At 35.0% G+C, this 21,696-nt stretch overlaps 3 protein-coding genes across 4 annotated transcripts in view; 1 reads left to right on the top strand and 2 right to left on the bottom strand.

Annotated features, from left to right (window-relative positions):
* The window catches only part of LOC138699819 (protein Wnt-5b-like), a 2,020,855-nt gene that overhangs the window by 1,679,821 nt on the left and 319,338 nt on the right, over positions 1–21,696 (top strand). The window lies entirely within an intron of this gene.
* LOC138699812 (uncharacterized) lies at positions 6,523–9,116 on the bottom strand. The gene is made up of 2 exons (XM_069825983.1): positions 8,081–9,116; positions 6,523–6,819 (listed from the first exon to the last, which is right to left on the bottom strand). The coding sequence occupies exons 1-2, from the start codon at positions 9,092–9,094 to the stop codon at positions 6,781–6,783; spliced, it is 1,053 nt and encodes a 350-aa protein (XP_069682084.1). The 5' UTR covers positions 9,095–9,116; the 3' UTR covers positions 6,523–6,780.
* Positions 13,857–16,830, bottom strand: LOC138699811 (uncharacterized). The gene is made up of 2 exons (XM_069825982.1): positions 15,788–16,830; positions 13,857–14,668 (listed from the first exon to the last, which is right to left on the bottom strand). Exons 1-2 carry the CDS (start codon positions 16,802–16,804, stop codon positions 14,630–14,632), a joined length of 1,056 nt encoding a protein of 351 aa, XP_069682083.1. The 5' UTR covers positions 16,805–16,830; the 3' UTR covers positions 13,857–14,629.

Raw genomic sequence — 21,696 nt, 5'->3', positions numbered from 1 at the left:
CAAAACCCTTGAACGCCCCTTTGTCCCCTGAGAATTCTATAGCGTTTTAAGTTCGATGCTATCTGTGTAGAAGTCACGGTACAACATTCTGATTTTCACTATTTGGTTCCTTCTATCGATTCAGCTTTACATTATCCAGTTCCGATGGAGTCCGTTACAAAAGCCTCTCCGTCCTCTTGGCATTTCTGAAGCTTCCTGAGATAGATGGCATCTGTATGCAAGTCACGGTACTACATCCAAAATAATTTCGCCACTGTTTCACTCAACGAGTTAGAAAGAGAGATTCTCTCTTTCTGACTCGTTGGTTTCACTACAACTGTTGTAAACAAAATGTTACAACTTTATCGAACTAAAGAAGTATATTTCAGTTCTCGGCTTACTTTTTGAAGACTATTGCCTTTAAACTGTAAATGACATACATTGCTGTAGATCAGGGGTGCCGAACTAAGGGTCTCGGCAGAGCCGCTAGTATTGTGCTGTAGTTACTGTAGCGGCTTTGACCGAAGGTAGCCGAATGGTTCTCAGCAGCGCGAGGGTAGGGGAAGCCTGCGAACGCGCGATATTGAAACACTCGTCAGCTCTGTATCAACAAGCGCTCTTTTTGTTCAGGAATGAATTTATGTGAGAGAAATGCACTGAGTGTTATCCGTTAAAGAGAAAATATTTACTGGAATAATAAACCTACTTCTTTGCTACATATAGATTTTTTTACATCTTACATTATGGAAGAACAACTTGCTTTCGTAGAAAGCTGGCAACGCGTTTCTCTTCATAACAAGTTCATGAATGTTTGCGTTAATTTTCTTAGCCGTCATTAACGGAAGATAATTAGACATTCTGCTACGAATATGTGACTTTGTTAATTTCATTAATTAAAATGCAGCTTCACAAACATAAGTTGTCGCGAACAATGAAAACACATTTGCAACAAAAGCGCTTAATATAGGAAATCGTCGCCTTCTTGTAGCAGCTTTCCAAAATTCGTCAATCGTTGACATATTTTGCTTATCTTCCAACGCAGAGTCGCACTGTAGTTCGATAAGTTCGGAAGCAAAATCTTCCGAATAATTCTGGCACAATGGATCTGCTGTATAAGTGGAAGTGAATAGCAAAAACTTCGTCGTTATTCGATCAAAGTCAGAGAAAAGTTGCTTAAATTCCTCAGACATGCGTGCAAATGACTAATAAAATTTTCCTTTCTGACTGGATCCAAAGACGAACATGAAAATAGAAGTGTCGGGAAATTCTCTAAATTATTTCCACTTAGCTGCATAAGGTACAAGAACAGTTTGAGACTAAACGCATTGCCTCTGTCACGTAAATGTTGTATCCTGTAGACCTACGTTAAGGTCATTTAATTTGGCAGACATGTCGGACAGGAATCCAAGGTTTTACCACCAAACGTCATCTTCCAATTCAGATACGTCGAATTTTTTCTTTTTGAAAAATATTTCAATATCTTCTCTTAAGTCCGCAAATCTCGCCAATGTCTCGCATTTACATGGCCCGCGCTCTGTTCGCTACAAGAACCGAAGACATTATCTTTCGGTAGCGGCTCCAAGAGCAGCCTCGAAATTGCTTGTCGTAGCCTCGAGCAACGAAAAAGCCTCAGTTCGGCACCCCTGCTGTAAATCGTCCAACTGTTCTCCTTAATTTGTCTACTTTATTTTTGGGCCAGGATAGTCAAATTTCATGATATCTTCCTTTGAAAATACATTAGGCCCTATTTTACTAGAATATTGCAATAGAAACTAGAGTTGTTGCCTACATTGCAAACTTCGTCATCAGTATCATGTTCCCAAGAGCCCAGGCTCCAAATGTGCTCATATTCTCTATCACAGGTCCTCTAAATTTACACAAACATTTGCTCTTCTTACCCACAAAAGGCAGGAAAGGTTTAACACATTTTAGAAAAAAAATGTGTCTACACCCTAGTAGTCTATTTCATGTCTTATTCCTAGTGATTTTTAATATCTTCTTTGCACCTTAATCGCTCAAGAAAATATTTGAAAAGATTGAGAAAAAGATTATAAATACCTTTATTTGAACTATAGAAATGTTTGACAAAAACCACTGATCTCATTCTCTCCATTTTTTTCCAATATAAGAGGAGTGAAATAGGAATCGTCATGCTGGAGGATGAATTATACGGATGTTTTAACGCGTAATACACTTCAGAGAGCTTCTTCAGTGTCTAGACATGACGAAATGCATTTAAAGAAAGTAAATCAGAGCGCACATTTGTGCATCCTAAAAATCGGTGCCCCTAATCTTTGCTTCTGTTAAAGTTTCAACTTCTTTATGACAAGTTCATGTGGTGCTATTTCATATAAGTGCGTTACGTTTCTTCAGCTTTGTTAAAAAGTGGTCAATTTTATCTCGTTTTTGAGTCGCGAAAAGTAATGTTTTATAATTTCAAATTGTGGACTAAATAAACTTACCTAAATATAGGCTTACATGAACTTTGCTGGAATATCATAATAGAAAAAAATATGGTGCAACGTATACCATCTCCTTTGACGTCAATAGTACTGTTACCCGACATCCACTCTACAGTACATTTATATTCTGATTTCAGTCCCATACGAATTCACTCGAACTTCTCGTTTTGATCTACCAATTGACAAGACATTTTCTCATATATTTTGGACCGATATAATGTATATTCAAATGATAGATTCTCTCTAGTTTGTGTTTATGTACTTGTGTCGCTTGCACTGCAACTATTGAGGAAGACAGTAAAGAAGAGGATGAGAAACTCCTTCATATTGATTATTTTTGGGGTTATTTTACGACGCTGTATCAACATCTAGGTTATTTAGCGTCTGAATGATATGAAGGTGATAATGCCGGTGAAATGAGTCCGGGGTCCAGCACCGAAAGTTACCCAGCATTTGCTCGTATTGGGTTGAGGGAAAACCCCGGAAAAAACCTCAACCAGGTAAATTGGCCCGACCAGGATTCGAACCCGGGCCACCTGGTTTCGCAGCCAGACGTGCTGACCGTTACTCCACAGGTGTGGACATATTAATTATTTCAACTTCTAAATGTTCAATAAAGGACTAAACCATTGTTACATGTAATGTGGATGACATAATGTACTCATATTAAGTGTTTTGTTCTCCGTAATGACTTCTTGTTGTCTGATAACGTGATTATATAACTTGATAACATGCACTGTGGCACGTGGATACACATTTAATTCACAGTGTACAGTACAGGAAATTGCTAAAAGGCGTTACCTGCTTGTCTCACATCATGGAACGCCGTTTCACTGAAGACTCTTAGATACGAGAGAGATTAAGTGTTTTACAAACTGATAGGCTATATGAATAAAATATTTTTACGATTAAAAAAAATATTTATATATTTTTTTTCAAAATGGTTGCAATTTACTGTGCAGTGATGAAGCGTTTCCCTCATACCTCATAAACTTGTTAACTTTTTCATGTTCTCTCTCTTTTATTTTATTGCTGAAACTCATGCCTACATTATCATGCTCTTTAAACTACATTCCTTAATAAATAATATTTTTTCTAAAAAGAATTTATTTTTTATCAGACAATCTATTAAAGATACTTACTTACTTATTTACTTACTTACTTACTTACTTACTGGCTTTTAAGGAACCCGGAGGTTCATTGCCGCCCTCACATAAGCCCGCCATTGGTCCCTATCCTGAGCAAGATTAATCCAGTCCCTACCATCATATCCGACCTCCCTCAAATCCATTTTAATATTATCTTCCCATCTACGTCTCGGCCTTCCCAAAGGTCTTTTTCCCCTCTGGCCTCCCAACTAACACTCTGTATGCATTTCTGGATTCGCCCATACGTGCTACATGCCCAGCCCATCTCAAACGTTTGGATTTAATGTTCCTAATTATGTCACGTGAAGGATACAATGCGTGCAGCTCTGCGATAAGGGGTGGTCCTCCAGCTTGGGGGTTGGGCGAAGGGCTAACAACCCATCACCGTAAAAAACAGCTTGTTACGAAACCTAACAATAAGCCTCGGAATCTATCAAAGATAGAGAAGTAATCTTGCATCTTATTGTAGATATAACAAGATAGAGAAGTAATCTTGCATCTTATTGTAGATATAACATGCATATGACATAATATCATCACAGAATGTTGGATAGTTTTTTAGTTATGTGGGAAACGCTTTATCACTGCACAGTGAACTGAACTTTGAAAAAAGAAAAACAAATGTAAATAATTTTTTTAATCGTAAAAATATATATATTTTTTTCATATAGCAGAAGGACAGTGTTTTACACATATTAGTTTTCATTATTGTACAAGATACAGTAATTGAGGGAAAAAAATGTTGAATATTTCCAACATTTTACTGCTGTAAGCTATATCTAACCCCTTAACAAGGTCTACTATTGAGGAGTGTCGAATGTTCACTCTCTCTGCTTCTTATAGACACGAGGGACACTCGGCAACGGAATGCATTTTGTAAACAATGTATATAAAAATTATTTACTATCCTGATATCAATACTTTTCTTGAGCCCTACTAATAACACAGACTTGCGAAATTAGGTTTCATGAAAACTTTTAAAATGTACTGTTCTTTGCGGTGCTGAATCGAAAACTGAGCTCAGTTCTTTTACATCCCGTACCATTTTGCCAAAATTTTTGTTGGAATTTTTAGCTAAGTGAATGTAGCGTTATTGAATTTAGTATTTCTGTGATGCTTCTTAATCATAAACTCCCCACAAATATAACAACATTTATCTCGGGAGTTTATACCACCACGGCTACCTTACGCATGTTTCACTACTCATTGCAATATGAAGTTAGAGTTCGATGTTACAGCATCATACAGCCTACTAGACTTGGTTTACAATGACCACTGGCAAGCTACAATCGACAAAAAGAGCACTATTGAGTGCTGTTGTGTGAATGATGAAAACTGTCAGTTTCCCATTTTGTATATTAATAGCATACATACACTAAATTCCAATTTAGTGAAGGAAAAAAACTGTACATAGTGTGGCATTTGAAGTGTTATTTTGTTTTAGCACACAATAATAGGCCTACGTAAGAGACTGCTAAAATTTTTAAAAAAGTTTTTCTCACTGCAGCCCTGTGTCCTAGGAAACAAGAAACAATGGTTTCTTTATAATATTTTATTACAACATTATCGAAGTCTCATATATAAGACACTGCGCATAATCGGAGATCCAGAGCACAGATACAAGTCAAAGTAAAAAGTCAACCCCATGACAGGCGAAATCAGCCCAGAGGCTCCCATCTTCAGAGACAGACGGCATTTAACGGCAGTAGGGTTGTCAGTCCTATGTGTTCACCGCCTTTACTCCCAAGGAAATGTTCATAACGAGTAATTATTGAGTTATTTAAATTCATTTTATTTGGTTTGTTGTTGGAGCTCGTTCCGAAAGTCACATAAAAATTACAGAAAAGTGTTAATTTGTTGTAAATAATAGATAAATATTATACTTATGTAGGTATTCTCATTAAATGTGAATCAAATTTTCTTTTTTATTTGACCGTATTATAATACCTAATTTCATGTGATGTAACTGTGTCTTAATAACATACATTAAAGTACTGCTATTCATTATGTTATTCCAACTATCGATTTCCAACTAATATTGATTAATATCGTACGCACAACAACCCGCAACCCTTGAAAGCAGAGCAGGCGCGAGTTTTGAAGGTGACATTGATTTCGAAATAAACATTAATCCAACTTCGAACATTCCACTGGGAGACATTTCGCAGATAAATTTCACAAATTGCACAATCAACATGTATCAAAATAAAATAAATTCTTTTCAGGTTAATTTTAATATTCTAATAAATTTAGTTCATTTCCTTTGCTTTAATGTGTGTTTATGATATTATTTCCATAAAACTGTTTGCAGTAATTTTATCAGCAGCATAGGGCATCCCCATCGGTTCTTAACAAGCGACTTATACATGATCGGCTTCAAGTTCTCAAGAAAGGATAGAGCATTTTCATAATTCGTTATTCAGCAAATCTTTTACTGTATTGAACTTGAACTTTCAGTAGCTCTGATTGTGAATATACGATAAACCAGTATTTTAGGTAACTTCATTATGCACAATTTAAGAATATAATGAATGGAATATAAATACATATTCTGCAAGTTACTTCATTCTCGAATGTATGAAGATGAAATTGAAAGTCTGGATAACGTCTCGTAATTTTAATTTTTATTTTTGCCATAAAACTATTCATACAATATTACTATTACCTGATCAGGAAGAGGAAGCGAAATTGGCTGGGACACTGGTTGAGAATAAGCTGCCTTCTGAAGGATGCACTGGAAGGAATGGTGAACGGGAGAAGAGTTCGGTGTAGAAGAAGATATCAGATGATAGACGACATTAAGATATATGGATCATATGCGGAGACTAAGAGAAAGGAAGAATATAGGAAAGACTGGAGAATTCTGGGTTTGCAGTGAAAGACCTGCCCTTGAGCAGAGCATTATGAATGAATGAATTACTATTACACGAAAATCAAGTAGCATTATGAAAGTATTTTTATAAAACATAATTATTCAGCTATACACAATGTAACAAAATCGTATTTTTAAATGATACAATGTCCTAATTGTTATATATGTGAAATCTGCTACAATTATAGTTAATTAATTGAAGGGATGCACTTCATCTCTATTATTGTCAAGGCTCGTAACTTTTTCCTCTACATATTCCTATTCCATAACAAGACGATGTTCCTTCTGGTCGTAGTTGATTTTCCGGCTTTGCCAGTCCTTAACTCGACATCCAGTCTCTGTTTACAGCGGTCAATAGCTGCGAAAATAAATAAAATTATTAGTCACATTAACTGTAATTGTAAATATCTACTACTAAAATAATGTATCTTTTATCAAATTCGTAGTAATTTTATTTCATTTTTATATATCATATAACTACAGACATGCTATACTGTAACATCCGATAAAATTTATATTTTTATGTTAAATACTTTCCTTTAATAAATGAATGTAATAAATTGAGAGACGTTTTATGATGTTAATTTTACAGGAGGGGTTATATTTGATAACCAAAACAAAGTTAAATTTCCATATGCTCATAAGTTACAAAAACGTTAGTGCCTTTTTCACACAAATTATATAAGCACGATGTTTGTTTGAGTAACTTGAGCTGTAAAGTCACATTTGGGCTTTAACTCAGTTATTCTGAACTCGAATTGTATATATCTCATTTCCATTATCAAAATATAAATACGAGTTCGTAGTTTTGGTTCATTGCAGTGCCTATAAAGATTCATACGTTAAAATAAAAATATTGATCTGCACTCGTTTATATATAAGTAAACCTACTTAAAATTACTGTAAAAACAAGCACTACATCGAAAATGGGATTCTATTTCTTATTTCGTGAAAACGTTCTTGAATATAAAAGTTAGAGTTTAACTTATATATGGATCTTAAATTCACTAAACAGATCTGATTTCGTTTCAAAATTGAGAACTTTTTTGTTGAAATGACATACTCGTAGCAGCAAAATATTTCTCTTAGCTTGAGAAATCCTCGTATATTGTTATTGTGATGTTCATCTGAAACATATTTTACAGATACTTTTTGCCCTTCATTTTCTATGAGTCCAATAGTTTTAATATTAACTACGTATGAATATAAATCCTTTATTTGTTAAATTATTTCATAGTTATTGTAGGAAAACGGAGGGTTTAAATAGTATCTCAACACAGATTTGCAAGAATATTTACGCTAGCAAAAGGTGGGACTGCTTCAAAACTTCATAGGCACGATATTATTTTGGATGGATGGATGGATGGATGGATAGATGGATGGATGGATGGATGGATGGATGGATGGATGGATGGATGGATGGATGGATGGATGGATGGATGGATGAATTGAATTGAATGAATGAATGAATGAATGAATGAATGAATGAATTGAATGAATAAATTAAAGAATAAAAAATTGAATTTAGTGAATTGAGTGAATAAATGAATGAATGTAATTACATGCAAGATATTACTCAGTTCTAACAATCGTGAAGTTCAAATATCGACTGTTCTTACCTCTGTTTCATTCAGTGTGACGTTGTACTTGTAGCTTCCAAATGCGTAGGGATCCTTATGAAATACAAACATTATAGACGAGTTGCCTACTCCTCCCTGATCCACGGTGATGGTACCTGTTCCATTCTTCCACTCAGGACCACCTTCATAGTTCACTATGACCGAGTTACTAAAGTCCACAACTGTTAGTTCGTCTACAGGAGTAATTGTAGAATACCATTGACATAAGACAAGCTGGCTGCTTCTCTCTGCATGTGGATGGACGTCAGCAAACTTGTAATGAGCGATATTTATTTTCTTTGAAGATACTGGGTACTGTCCATCGACGAAGTAACAGCTGTAACCGTTGTATCCTGTGACTTGGGCTGGGATGTGAGAAGTAAATTGCAGATAATTATCAGATATTCCTCCAGTGATGTCTGTATTACCTTCACCATTGTACCACATAGATTCTCCCAAACAACTCATCACCGTTTTGTCGAAGCTGAAGGAATATGTCTCAGTTCTTGAATTGTTGTTGGAAGAATAATCACCGAATACTATAAATCTGATTATTTCCTCTGGATTCGCAAACAGTTCTTCTTTAAATTTTGATGAAATATAAGTGTTATCGTGTTCTTCAGGTTTCGAGTGATTAAAATTTATAACATCTTCTGTGGAATATATCTTTGTTTCAAAGTACAGTTGAGAGTCTGCAGGAATATCGTAGTCGAAGACAACGTAGTCATACCCTATACCACCAGCTTTGATGTCGAGAGTTCCGTTACCAATTAACCAGTCTTCCATTATGGTGATGTTCGCTATCAGAGTCCCATCTAAATTCACTTTAGCTTCTCCTTTCTTTGAGCCACCAATTGGCAGGAAAGTTCCAACAAATATTTTAGAGAAAGGATGTATATAGCCAAGTGGTCGATTCTGTATAGGTGCTGTATTTTGAACGATGTTAGTTAGTTGCCCATTGCTATCACTGACAAAGACAGCCCAGAAAGCCAACAGGATGATACATACCTTCATCTTCAGTGCTTCAACTTCTCTGACTTGATGGCGAATGAGATGCCCTAACTCATCAGTGAGTCACTTTTATACATAATTTGGATGTTGTCAAGTACTCATCTCAAGTGTTTATTGTCTGTATCTTACTTCAGATTGGTTGATAATTTCGTCAAAGACGTTGAAATCAGACCTTTCAGCATTTGAAAATATATGTATATCTTTCACTCTTTACTTCTTAATTTACATGAACACAATGATTACAATGACGCCCATATTATTCGTTGTATAATATTTTATATTTAATCATTTTATCCATTCATTCTTCTTCTTCATCTTGGAATGGAGCTGCTGATAGAATATTCTAGGCTCATATATTCTAGGTTTTGCATGTGGCATCTACTAAGCTGTAGAGATGTGGAAAAAAAATTCAGAATGAAAAAGGTTTCCCTTTTATACACCGTTGTTAAAGAAATTACGAAGATGAGAATAAATCCAAATATTGAAGTGGTTTATGTCGGTGGAAAAGAAATAGGACATGCGAACTCTGTAATTTATCAGAAATACTTAACTACTGGAAATATTTCTGGAGATGATTTAAAAAATCTAATATAGGAAGCAAGTTCAATTCTTATACAATTATTTGTGGTATGGTGTTTCGACTAAACTATAAAGGGAAAAGTCTGTAGAAATTTATGTAAGTGATACGTGCAATGTTAGTCACTAAATCCCAAGTAGACTACAAGGATTAGCAACGTACAAATGTAAGAGGACCAAATGTGATAAATGATAATGAATGATGAGTGATGCTTTCATATTTCAGAGTGTTTATTCTGATATATCAAAAAGTTGTTAATCTTGTCTGACTGTGTACTTATTCCTGTCCAAATAATTAAAGCAAGGAAATGCAGCACTTAGGATTAAGAAAGCTATTTCTTGATTTCAGAGATAAATTTTGGAAAATAATGTTAAAGAATATTATTCCAAAACAGCTTTTAAACTATCATTATTTGGTTTAGAACGACCTCTAAACCACTAAAAATATTGAGTTAAAAGTGGCTATTGGAATCAAACTGACTCTTGTACACAGCAATATTGCGACAAAATATTGGTTTCAGATTTGGAATCAAAGGGTGCTATTCATAGACATTTCGCTAGCCCGGGCTACGAGCGTGCTAAACATGATTCATGTCATATCATATCGCTGACACTGATTTATGAATACGAAAAACGTTAGTTCGCTGATCATCCACCGAAAGCCCGCGCTAAGAATGTCTATGAATACGGCCCAAAGAGTCTCATGCTGCCATTTGACTCTAAATGCACCCAACATCTTTGGTTTCATAATGTCTCTTGCCTAGCTGGTAAGAAATTTTAGACCTGGAAACGTTTTTCGTGATTTCTCACAAAGTTATTGAAATGGACAAGGTTCGTTTTGAAGATAAACTCCTCAAAAGAATAGAAAGATAGAGATGTTTCTGAACATCCAGTCTTTATTTTTTTTCATAACATTGTAAGTCTAAATTCTCTTCCATTTAAGATAGCTGTACTACAGATTCCAGTCCATAACACTATTTAAAATAATTTTTCCATTACAATTTAGCTACATTTAAACAAGCAATATTTTCAATTGGTTTTTTATATTCAACAAACATTGTCGAATTTTCGGTATTAAGGGGTCTAGGACTCTCTTTATAATTAACATATAGATACGTCATATACTTTGGTAGATCATAGAATTGTCATAAAATGCAAGACACATTTTCAGTACAGTTTTATTCGCCGACGAGGAAACTAAATTAGCAAACTCAGAAGATGGCGCTCACTAGTGTAAATTTAAGCAAAATAGGCATACTGTAGGTATAATATGTAATATGAAATTGTCCATATTAAAAGCAGAGTTGTAGCTTTTACAGGTTTAGTTCTCATCCTACGAAAAATAATGTTTTCAAGACAAATTCTAGAAACGTTAGTACCAGTAATTTAATATTGGTCGGTCGCATGTGATCACTCCGACTGTATGCAGGTATTTTTAAAAAATAAATTAATCTCAAAACAGGAGAGCTTGTTGTTAACACTAGTCCACGATGCACTATAGGCTGTCTGAAACCTCAAATACAGACCGGTTCTTCCCTATTGTTCAATGTTTGAATAGCGTCATCATTAATAATAGGTATTTGGAAATGACACTGTTTTATTTTACATTATATTACACTGCATTCTTCCTTCACAGATAAAGGACAGTGCTCTGCCTGTAGGCAGATCCTGGAATCACGTCCGCCATGTCCTCCTAGTCGATTTGTAGTCTAACTATTAAGATGATTAATGAAGGCGAAATGAATCCGAGGTCCAACGCCAAAAGTTACCCAGCAATTTTGCTTCGAGTGGTTGAAGAAAAACCTCAGAAAAAACCCCAACCAGGGTTTGAACCTGGGACCGTTCGTTTCACGGCCAAGAAGGCTAACCGTTACTCCATAGCGGTAGACTAAAATCCACTTTACTCCTCTCCTTGAATATCTGCCAAGTCATAAACAGTAATAGAAATTTTCTACTTATACAAAAGAACTCATAGGCCTACGTATTTGTATCACCATTTCCATAAATGTGTATGTAACAATCTGACCAACATTACAGTTATCCCTATTGGTGAACAACGAGTGATTCATATCTGATCAGCTTCAAGTACAGAAGATAGGGTTAGAACAGTGGTCAACGAGAGCGCAAGCGTGCCTCACCTCACGTATGCGCTGTTCAGAGCACGTAGGCTATGGCACGTAGGTACAAGACACTGGTGAACGCAAGGGTTGTACATTAGACATTGAAGTAGAAGTCGTAGAGTTAGTTTCAGGCTGACTGGACTCTTGACTTCTTATGTAGTGAATGAGGAGGTAATGTACTTTGACCTATATGTGGAAAGCATTTAGTTAGTACAAATAGAAGCAGTGTGAAACGCCTGAAATTATTAGTCGATCTACAGAATGATGTATTAAATTTAATTTTTATTGACGTATGTTCAGAAGTACTATAGAGCTTCTTCCTCACTGCATTGCATTTATGTTGACAGAATGAAGTATAAACGTGTTGCTAATAGCGTAGACTCGTTACATGTTAGTTACGAGTTCTGTCTCAAAATCGTCCAGACATGTCGTCCACAGATTTTCAGTTTGGCAGTGTTCCTTAGCATTCAGCGTTATCCGAATCTCACCGGTCCGGTGGACGACAATGACGTCACGCTGCAGCGAAATAGGAACAAAACTGCTGGAAGGATAGATGGCTGTCATGGCGACTGTATAAGTTGCTGTCTGTGCTACGCTAGCAAAATTTTCCGAAAGTTCCGTACTGCCATCTCGTTCAAAGCAAAGAGAGCATAAACAACTTATTTCTTGAACCGGTAGTAATAACTGGTCCGTTGACATGTTCGCTCATAAGCCATTAACATATTGTTTTTAAGTTTGTGCTCATTACAAACAATAAGGCAGAACTAAAGCAGAACACACCGCCATGACACAACAGTGCACGATGTCATTCGTCTGCTAATTCCCGCCCTATACAAGAACCAATCAGATTCACTGATGGCGGCTGATGGAGACTGCCACCACCTCTGCAAGCTGATGGCACCGGTGCGACACCGGTGGAGCATCAGTGACGCCATCGGTGACATTCGGAACACCGTGATGCCATCAGATTGCTCAGCGCTGAGATTCGGAATACGCTCATTGTGATGTCTTTTGGTTAAGCCGAGGAAAAGTTCTGACAAGGTTCTTTGAATTGTGTTAACAAGGCCATGTTGAAACTTCGCTTTGCCAGGTAATATATTATCTAAGGGTACGAAGATTTGCTATGCATTTCTCTATTTGGCATTACGTACGTATGTGAGAAATTTTCCTCACTTATGGACTTCACAAAACCAAAACTAAGATCAAGATTATCAGATGATAATAAGCGAGCTATGCTATGTGATGCTGCAGGAAACAACATTTCGCCGGACATAAGAAGGTTGGTGTCGGCAAAAATCCAGAAAAAGTACTTCTATATTAGGCGAGAATTCAGGAATTTAAATTTGTTTCTAGAAATGTGATGTTTATGTAATAAGTAGGCCTACATGGTTATATATGTAACAATTAGGTAGGACTAATTATCTAAAACCGCTAAGTTAAAGAGAATACGATACGTTTATTGTTTGTTTTAGGCCTATTATTTCATTTTTCCATATGCAGAATATCCTATGATTTCTTTAACTTATGTATAGGTAAGTTTAAAACAGAAAAAACCGTGTTTATGTGCAATTGGATTATTAGATAGTTAATTACGTAGCGCTTCTTTACCATTTTTCTGATGAAATAAGTTATAAATCCAGCATGAATCCTTTTTGGGCTCTCAATGAACATGAGAACAACAAAGATCTACGTATCTTACTCCATCCGTTTGAAATCTAAGACATGTTCAGTAATTGAAATTTACTACCTCTTATGAAAAGTGATGTTTATGACATTATTTCCTTAAACTGTTTGCAATAATTTGATCACCAGCACATGATATCCCAATTGGTTCCTAACAAGGGATTCAGATATGATTGGCTTCAATTTCTCAAGATAGGGTAGCGGATTTTTCATAAGTTGGCTTTTAAACTTGAACATTCAGTAGATCTGATTGTCAACATAGGATAAGTCAGTATTTAGGTAACTTCATTATTTACATATTTAAGAATATAATGAATGGAATATAAATATGTATTCTGTTAGTTACTTTTTCCTCGAATGTACGAGGATGAAATTAAAAGTCTGGATTATGTCTCGTAATTTTCATTTTTATTTTTGCCTTAAAATTATTCATACAGTATTGCTATTACACGAAAATCAAGTAGCACTATGAACGTTTTTACAAAACATAATTATTCAGCTATACACAATGTAACAAAAACATATTTTTAAATAATACACTTCCTAATTTTTTACATACAGTGGAAGCTCTTAAGTTCGACAGAAATCAAGCTCGACATCCTATAGTTTGACTGCTTACGTAGGAGAATTAGACACACCCCTATACGGGCACTAAGAAATGGGTTTGCCATTTGAATGGAAATTGGTCCTGTGTCTTGTAGTGATACTTTTGTTAAAGGAAAACATAATATTTTATTGATTAGGACATCTATATTGATCACTGATTTTAAATAATTGAACTCTTCTTTTTCTATTTGAGAATTGTGCCGTTTGTGAGACGGAACTGTCGAAACCCACTGTGGTACTAGAAGCGCATACACAAGTCTCGGGCGGGCACGAAATGCAAGTACAGTACTGTGTTCGTTGATGGCTAACCAATAAGAATTTGTATGCATTTCACCTGCCACACCCAGTACCCTTATTGGTCAGAACTTTCAATTTTGTTCTGTCGAACTTAGGAGAGTCCACTGTATATTAAATGCGCAACTATTAATAATTGGACGGATGCACTTCATCACTATTATGACCAAAACTCCTAACATTTTCCTCTACATATTCCTATTCCATAACAAGACGATGTCTCTTCTGGTCGTAGTTGATTTTCCGGCTTTGCCAGTCCTTAACTCGACATCCAGTCTCTGTTTACAACGGTCACTGGCTGAGAAAATAAATAAAAATTATTACTCACATTAATTACAAGTATCTACTACTAAATTAATTTATCTTTTATCAAATTTGTAGTATTTTTATTTCATTTTACAAATCATATAACTGCAGACATGCATTAAACTGTATTACCCAATAAAATTTATGTTTTCTGTTAATAAATGAATGTAATAAATTGAGACTTTTTATCTAGTTGTTAATTTTACAGGCAGGATTATATTTGGTAACCAAAACAAAGTTAAATTTCCATAAGCTCATAAGTCACAAAAAAGGTAATGTCCTTTTCACACAAACTATGTAAGTACGAAGTTTGTTTGCGTAACTTGATCTGTAAAGTTACATTTGGGCTTTAAATAAGTTATTCTGAACTCGAATTCTATGTACCTACTTTCCATTATAAAAATATAAATACGAGTTCGTAGTTTTAGTTCATTGCCCATTCATATGTTAAAATAAAAAAATTTTATCTGCACTCGTTTACATGTAAGTCGGCTTACTTAAAATTAATGTATAAAACAAGCACTACATCCATAATGAAATTCTATTTCATATTTCGAGAAAACGTTCTTGAATGTAAAAGTTAGAATTTAATTTATATATGGATCTTAAAGTCACTGGACAGATCTGAATTCGTGTCAAAATTGAGAACAATTTTTTGTTGAAATGGCATACTCGTAACAGCAAAATATTTCTCTTAGCTTGAGAAATTCTCGTATATTGTTACTGTGATGTTCATCTGAAATATATTTTACAGATACTTTTTGCTCATCATTTACTATGAGTCCAATAGTTTTAGTATTAATTACGTATCACTATAATTCCTCCATTTGTTGAAATATTTCATAGTTATTGTACGAAGGCGGAGGGTTTAACTAGTATCACAACACGGATTTTTAAGAATATTTGCGCTAGTAAAAGATGGGACTGCTTCAAAACTTCATAGCCACGACATTACTTTGAATGAATGAATGAATGAAGAAATTGAATTGAATGAATGAATGAATAAATAAATTGAATTTAGTGAACTGAATGAATAAATGAATGCACGTAATTATATCCAAATATTACTCCGTTATAACCATCGTGAAGTTCAAATATCGACTATTCTTACCTCTGTTTCATTCAGTGTGACGTTGTACCTGTAGATTCCAAATGCGTAAGGATCCTTATGAAATACAAACATTATAGACGAGCTGCCTACTCCTCCCTGATCCACGGTGATGGTACCTGTTCCATTCTTCCACTCAGGACCTCCTTCATAATTCATTATGACCGAGTTACTAAAGTTCACAACTGCTAGCTCGTCTGAAGGCATAATTGTAGAATACCATTGACACAAGGCAAGCTGGCTGCTTCTCTCTGCATGTGGATGGACGTCAGCAAACTTGTGATGAGCGAGATTGGTTTTCTTTGGAGTTACTGGGTACTGTCCATCGACGAAGTAACAGCTGTAACTGTTATAACCTGTGACTTGGGCTGGGATGTGAGAAGTAAATTGCAGATAATTCTCAGATATTCCTCCAGTAATATCTGTATTACCTTCACCATTGTACCACGTGGAGTCCCCTACACAACGCATCACCGTTTTATCAAAACTTAAGGAATATGTTTCAACTCTTGATTTGTTGTTTGAAGAATATTCACCGTATGCTATGAATCTGATTATTTGCTCTGGTTCCGCTAACAGCTGTTCCTTAAGTTTTGCTGATATCTGAGTGTTATCGTGTTCTTGAGTTTTCGAGTGATCAAACCTCACGATATCTTCTGTGGAATACATCTTTATTTCAAAATACAGTTGAGAGTCTGCAGGAATATCGTAATTGAAGACAACATAATCATAACCTATACCACCAGCTTCGATTTCGAGAGTTCCGTTACCAATGAACCACTCTTCCATTATGGTGATGTTAGCTATGAGAGTGCCATCTAAATTCACTCGAGCTTCTCCTTTTTTTGGCCCACCAATCGGTAGGAAGTCTCCAATAAATATTTTAGAGAAAGGGTATGTATCTCCAAGTGGCTGATTCTCTGTAGGTACTTTATTTTGTACGATGTTAGTAGGTTGTCCACTGCTGTCACTGACGAAGGCAGCCCAGAGAGTCAACGGCAGGATGAGAAATATCTTCATCTTCAATGCTTCAACTTCTCTGACTTGATGGCGAATGAGATGCCTTAACTCTTCAGTAAGTCACTTTTATACATAATGTGGATGTTGCCAAGTACTCATCTCAAGTGTTTACTCTCTGTATCTTACTTCAGATTGATTGATAAATACGTCAAACACGTTGACATCACACGTTTTAGCTTTTGAATATGCAGTCTATGTTTAAGTTTTGCCTGCTTCACTTACGTGAACACAATTACAATGACGCACATATTATTTGTTTTACACTATTGCATATTAATTTTATTATTAATTCTCTTTCTTGGAAAGGAGCTGGCGATGGGAATTTGTAGGATAAGATTTTGTAGGCTTTGCATTTGACACGTGCCAAGTTGTATAGATATGAAAAATAAAAAATTAAGTTAAATGAAAAAGCTTGCCCCTTTTATACAGCAAAAGTAAAAGAACTTTGAATGTTAGAGTAAATACAAAAATATTTATGAAGTGGTTACGTCTCGATTGGACACGCGAACTTTTTAACTTACCAGGGATGTTTAACTACTGGAAATATATCTGGAGATGATTTTAAAAACCTAATAAAGGAAGCAAATTCAATTCTTATACATAAGGCTCCAGAAATCTATGCAAATATGATAATTAATTATGAGTTTATACTTTCGGGACTAGGTAATCTATGACTATATTTCTAATCATATACTTTTGTAGATCATAGATTTGACATAAAATGCAAGACACATCTTTAGGTACAACTTTATTCGCCGACGAGGAAATTAAATTAGTAAACCAGGAACATGACACTCACCAATGTAAAATTAAGCAATATAGGGCTACTGCAGGTAAAATGTATAATATGAAATTGTTCATATAAAAGCAGAGTTCTAGCACAGTCTAGTACATACAGTCACGAAGCTCAATACGTAGGGAATATACATCCAATGACAGTTGAACTTTAGTTGCTAGCCACTAGGATCGCTACTATCGCACAGTATATTGTTCCTAGTACTCTCAGTTGCTAACCGCTTGGAGCATTGTATCGCGAGAAATGCAAAAGAATCACCTCAAGCTTCGGGACTGAATGTACTAGAACTAGACTGTGGTTCTAGCTTCTATAGTTTTAGTTTTGATCCCTCCAAATATAGTGTTTTAAGTTCAAATTTTAAACACTTCAGTAATTTAATATTGTTTGGTCCTTTATTGTCATTCTTACTGAATTTAGATGTTTTGAAAAATTAATTAATATCATATTTCTAAATCTGTATATATTAGTAAATTTTGTCGTTGCCTTAATGTAAACGTTTGTTATTATTTGTTGCTTTTCAGAAATATAGTGATCGCAATGCAGTCTTTATACTTTTAACATTAGTCTTCCAGTGGGCTACTTTACGAACGTTTCTTTGATAGTTTAAGTGTGCTATACTGTTTACTCCTTGCGTTAAATAAGATTGCTTGAATGAATAATCGAGTAAATAGATTAATAAGATAGTGAATGTATGTCTAAAATGTGATTTAGAGAGAATGAACTTCTCATAAATACGTGTATTTTCTCGTCCTTAAGAAAAGGTCTAAGGACTTTCTGAAATGTCTTATCAGCATGTCTCTCTTCTTTCACTGAAGATACTTAGAAACGAGTGAAACCTACATTTGTAATTGGCGCCTGAAACTGTCTCCGCTAAGTGTAGTAAAATCGTTGAATTGATACCCTTGCGCAGACATTGTGTTGGATATTAGTTACGTATATTTTGCACATATCAGTAGTCTACTTGTAATATTAAGCGGTGTTGTCACATTTTCTTCGCAAAGATTATTCGTAGTTACAATTATTTTTGTATCTACATTAATACATTGATTTCTGCCACCATTATGCACAGTGAATAAATTTTATGCTATAAGATTACTTTTAATGAACATTTAAATTAAAGTTACTAACCATTTTTGTCGTCATCAATCAACTAGAGATATGACAACGTTTTTACCTACTCCACATGGAATTGATATCGGGACGTCAATTAAAAATGCTAACGCATCATTGGTAGTCAACGCTCCATGTGATTGGAACGGCATCTGAGAAGGCTTAATCAATAAAGAAGTTGTTACTTTCTCTCTTCATAGAAAACCGTCGCCTTTGACACCGGGTGTCAATTAAGCAAAGAAAATATCAATGTACCTACAAGCGAAACAAAGAAACAGCAGTTTCAAGAAGGCGACACACATGCTCGAGGGATAAATTGATCCAAACATTCATGCACGCATCGTCTCTAGCTGGTAATGATGCATTCAAAACTCATCAAATGTGACTATAATGGCTAGCATATAGTTTCCTTCATTCTGTTTGTTTGGATCATGTAGACAATTTATTGCACATTTGCCTCTCTGACAATCTCTACTAGTCAACCGATTCGGTTCTAGGTATCTGTGTACACTTCAGAGAACTTCTGCACCCAGTTATTGTAAAAAGCTTGACGTGATAGACAATGCTTACCATATACGGGCAGCATTTCTTTGTGCATATCCTTTTCGTCCAGACATTTTTCGCAGAAAAATCTCACAACACAACGGAGTACTGCTGGTCAATGGAACACTTGTAAAGAGATATCTCAATCTTGAAACTGTTGCTTCTTTGTTTCGCTTGTGTATACGACGATCACCTCGATACCTGGATAATACCGCACCTAGCGGTGATGGCGTCAGCCGCCTCATTAAAAAGTAGGTCCCGGGTTCGGTATCCGGCCCCGGTATAATTTTTCCCTTGAAGTTATTAAAACCAGCTTCACAGGGAGCTATACCTGAAAGCTGGATTTGCATAATACACGTCAATGTTCGTTAACAGAAAACCACAATTCAAATCACACAGAGTTTGTGTGCACTCTGTGTTGGTTGTTTGACGGTTGTCAGCCCACTTTGAGATCTGTGGATATAAAGGAAGAAATTGGGCCGGAGTCCAGTAGAGTTTCTGAGTAGCTCAGTTAGTAGAGCCTTGGTGCGTTTAGCCAAAGGTTCGGGTTCGATTTCCAGCCCCGGAACAATTTTTCCCTTGAAATTATTCAAATCAGCTTTACAGGGAGTTATACCTGGAAGCTAGATTTGCAAGTAGGTCCTTACTTCAAATTCTAACTTATTAACTCTCTCTGATATTATTACAGGGAATACTGATTTTGAGTATGTAAACAGTGGAAAACAATCGAAAAAGAGGAGAGCTTGTATTTAACAATAGTTCACGAAGTAAGCTTAATATAGATGTCCTTATTGTGTAATGTTTGAGTACGCCATCACCAGTAATCTTTGTAAATGACAAATATGTTTTTTATGTTATAATGCAGTATTCATTCCCAGATAAGAGACACTGCATATGATCGGAGTCATAGCTTACGGATGCACAAGATAACGCATATCGGTAATAGAGTTATTTATTCATTTGATTTGGTTTGTTGTTGGAACTGGTTCCAAAATTCATATAAAAACAGCCAAAAATCATTAATTCGTTGTAAATAGTAAATACATATTATAGAAATTTACTTCCATTAAAGGTGAATCAAATTTTCTTCTCTGAGTTTCGTAGCGATACGTGTAGTAAGGAGGTGGAGAGATGGCTAAATTAAATAAATTATTTAATGTTTATTTTCTTTATAATAACATACGAAATGATATGACAGAAATATTATTTGTTTTTTTTTTTTATTTCCTTCCTAACCGTAAATTATGTGTAGAATTTTTTTATTTATGGTTTTATTTTAATATTTTATAACAAATTGTTTTTATTGCACATCTTGCAATGTCATTGCAAATGTGATGTAGTTTTTAATTTACAGCAATGAAATTTAAAATGTATTTAACAAGAAATATTAAAGAATTAAATTTAAATAACTACTACATTTAAATACTATTTCAATGTGATTTTCTTCCAATATTTTTAAAGGATTGATTCTAGAAACTGAGAGGAAAGAAATGTTCTTGAGTTCAGAAGAAACATAGACCCCTTTTCTTATAGCTGACTCGAAACTGTAGTTAATTAAGGGCAATTAATATACGAATTTACCTACTAATTATTATTTTATTCAGGATATAATAATGTTGCGTGAATAGTTAAATTAATTAACATCGATTATCTTCAAATTATTAACACTCATTGATGCGTGTTAAAATGTAGAGTCCGAAATAATGATCAGGATCTAGATTCATCGGCGCTTCATTAAGTCATTGTTTATTAACTACGAATGATTGTAAATTGTATTCTAGGATGAGGAAATTACATTAGTAAACTCAGAAGATGACACACACCAGTGTGAAATTAAGCAATATAGGTCTACTATAGGTAAAATGTATAATATGAAATTGTCCATACTCAAAGCACTATAGAACATACACTTTTTACCACGAAGAGGCAGCGCATCCTTATTTTGGAGAAGAGTATTTTGAAAGTTTCTGCCTCATTTCACCGTATATTTCCTTTCTTTCCATATAATTTCATTTGAGCAAAATGTAATAAGAGTTTTGCGTACAAACTTAGGTGCTTTAAAGTATTTAAAATCGCCCATGGATCGATGTTTCGCAGCACCAGTACAAGACGCCCACATAACGAGACCTGCTAATAGGCCTACATGGGAATAATCAGAAAAAGCTCGCGATCTTAACAAATTACCTGATAGAACGTAGAGTGTTTCTCACACGCCTTTGTATTGATATTCTCTTTGTGTCCAAGTGTATGTATGTACGTTTGTATTTATTCACACTGCAATGGGTATATACCCGGTGGCAGTGGTAACTAATTACACTCAATAATGACAATAATAAACTTATTAATTAAAAATACAATTAATAATAATACTAATAATAATAATAATAATAATAATAATAATAACAACAACAACAACAACAGGGAATATACTAAATCAAATGAA

The sequence above is a fragment of the Periplaneta americana genome, chromosome 5, assembly GCF_040183065.1.
Source record: "Periplaneta americana isolate PAMFEO1 chromosome 5, P.americana_PAMFEO1_priV1, whole genome shotgun sequence".
Lineage (NCBI taxonomy): Eukaryota > Metazoa > Arthropoda > Insecta > Blattodea > Blattidae > Periplaneta > Periplaneta americana.
The sequence above is the reverse complement of the archived record's forward strand: the minus strand, read 5'-3'. Positions and strand labels throughout refer to the sequence as shown.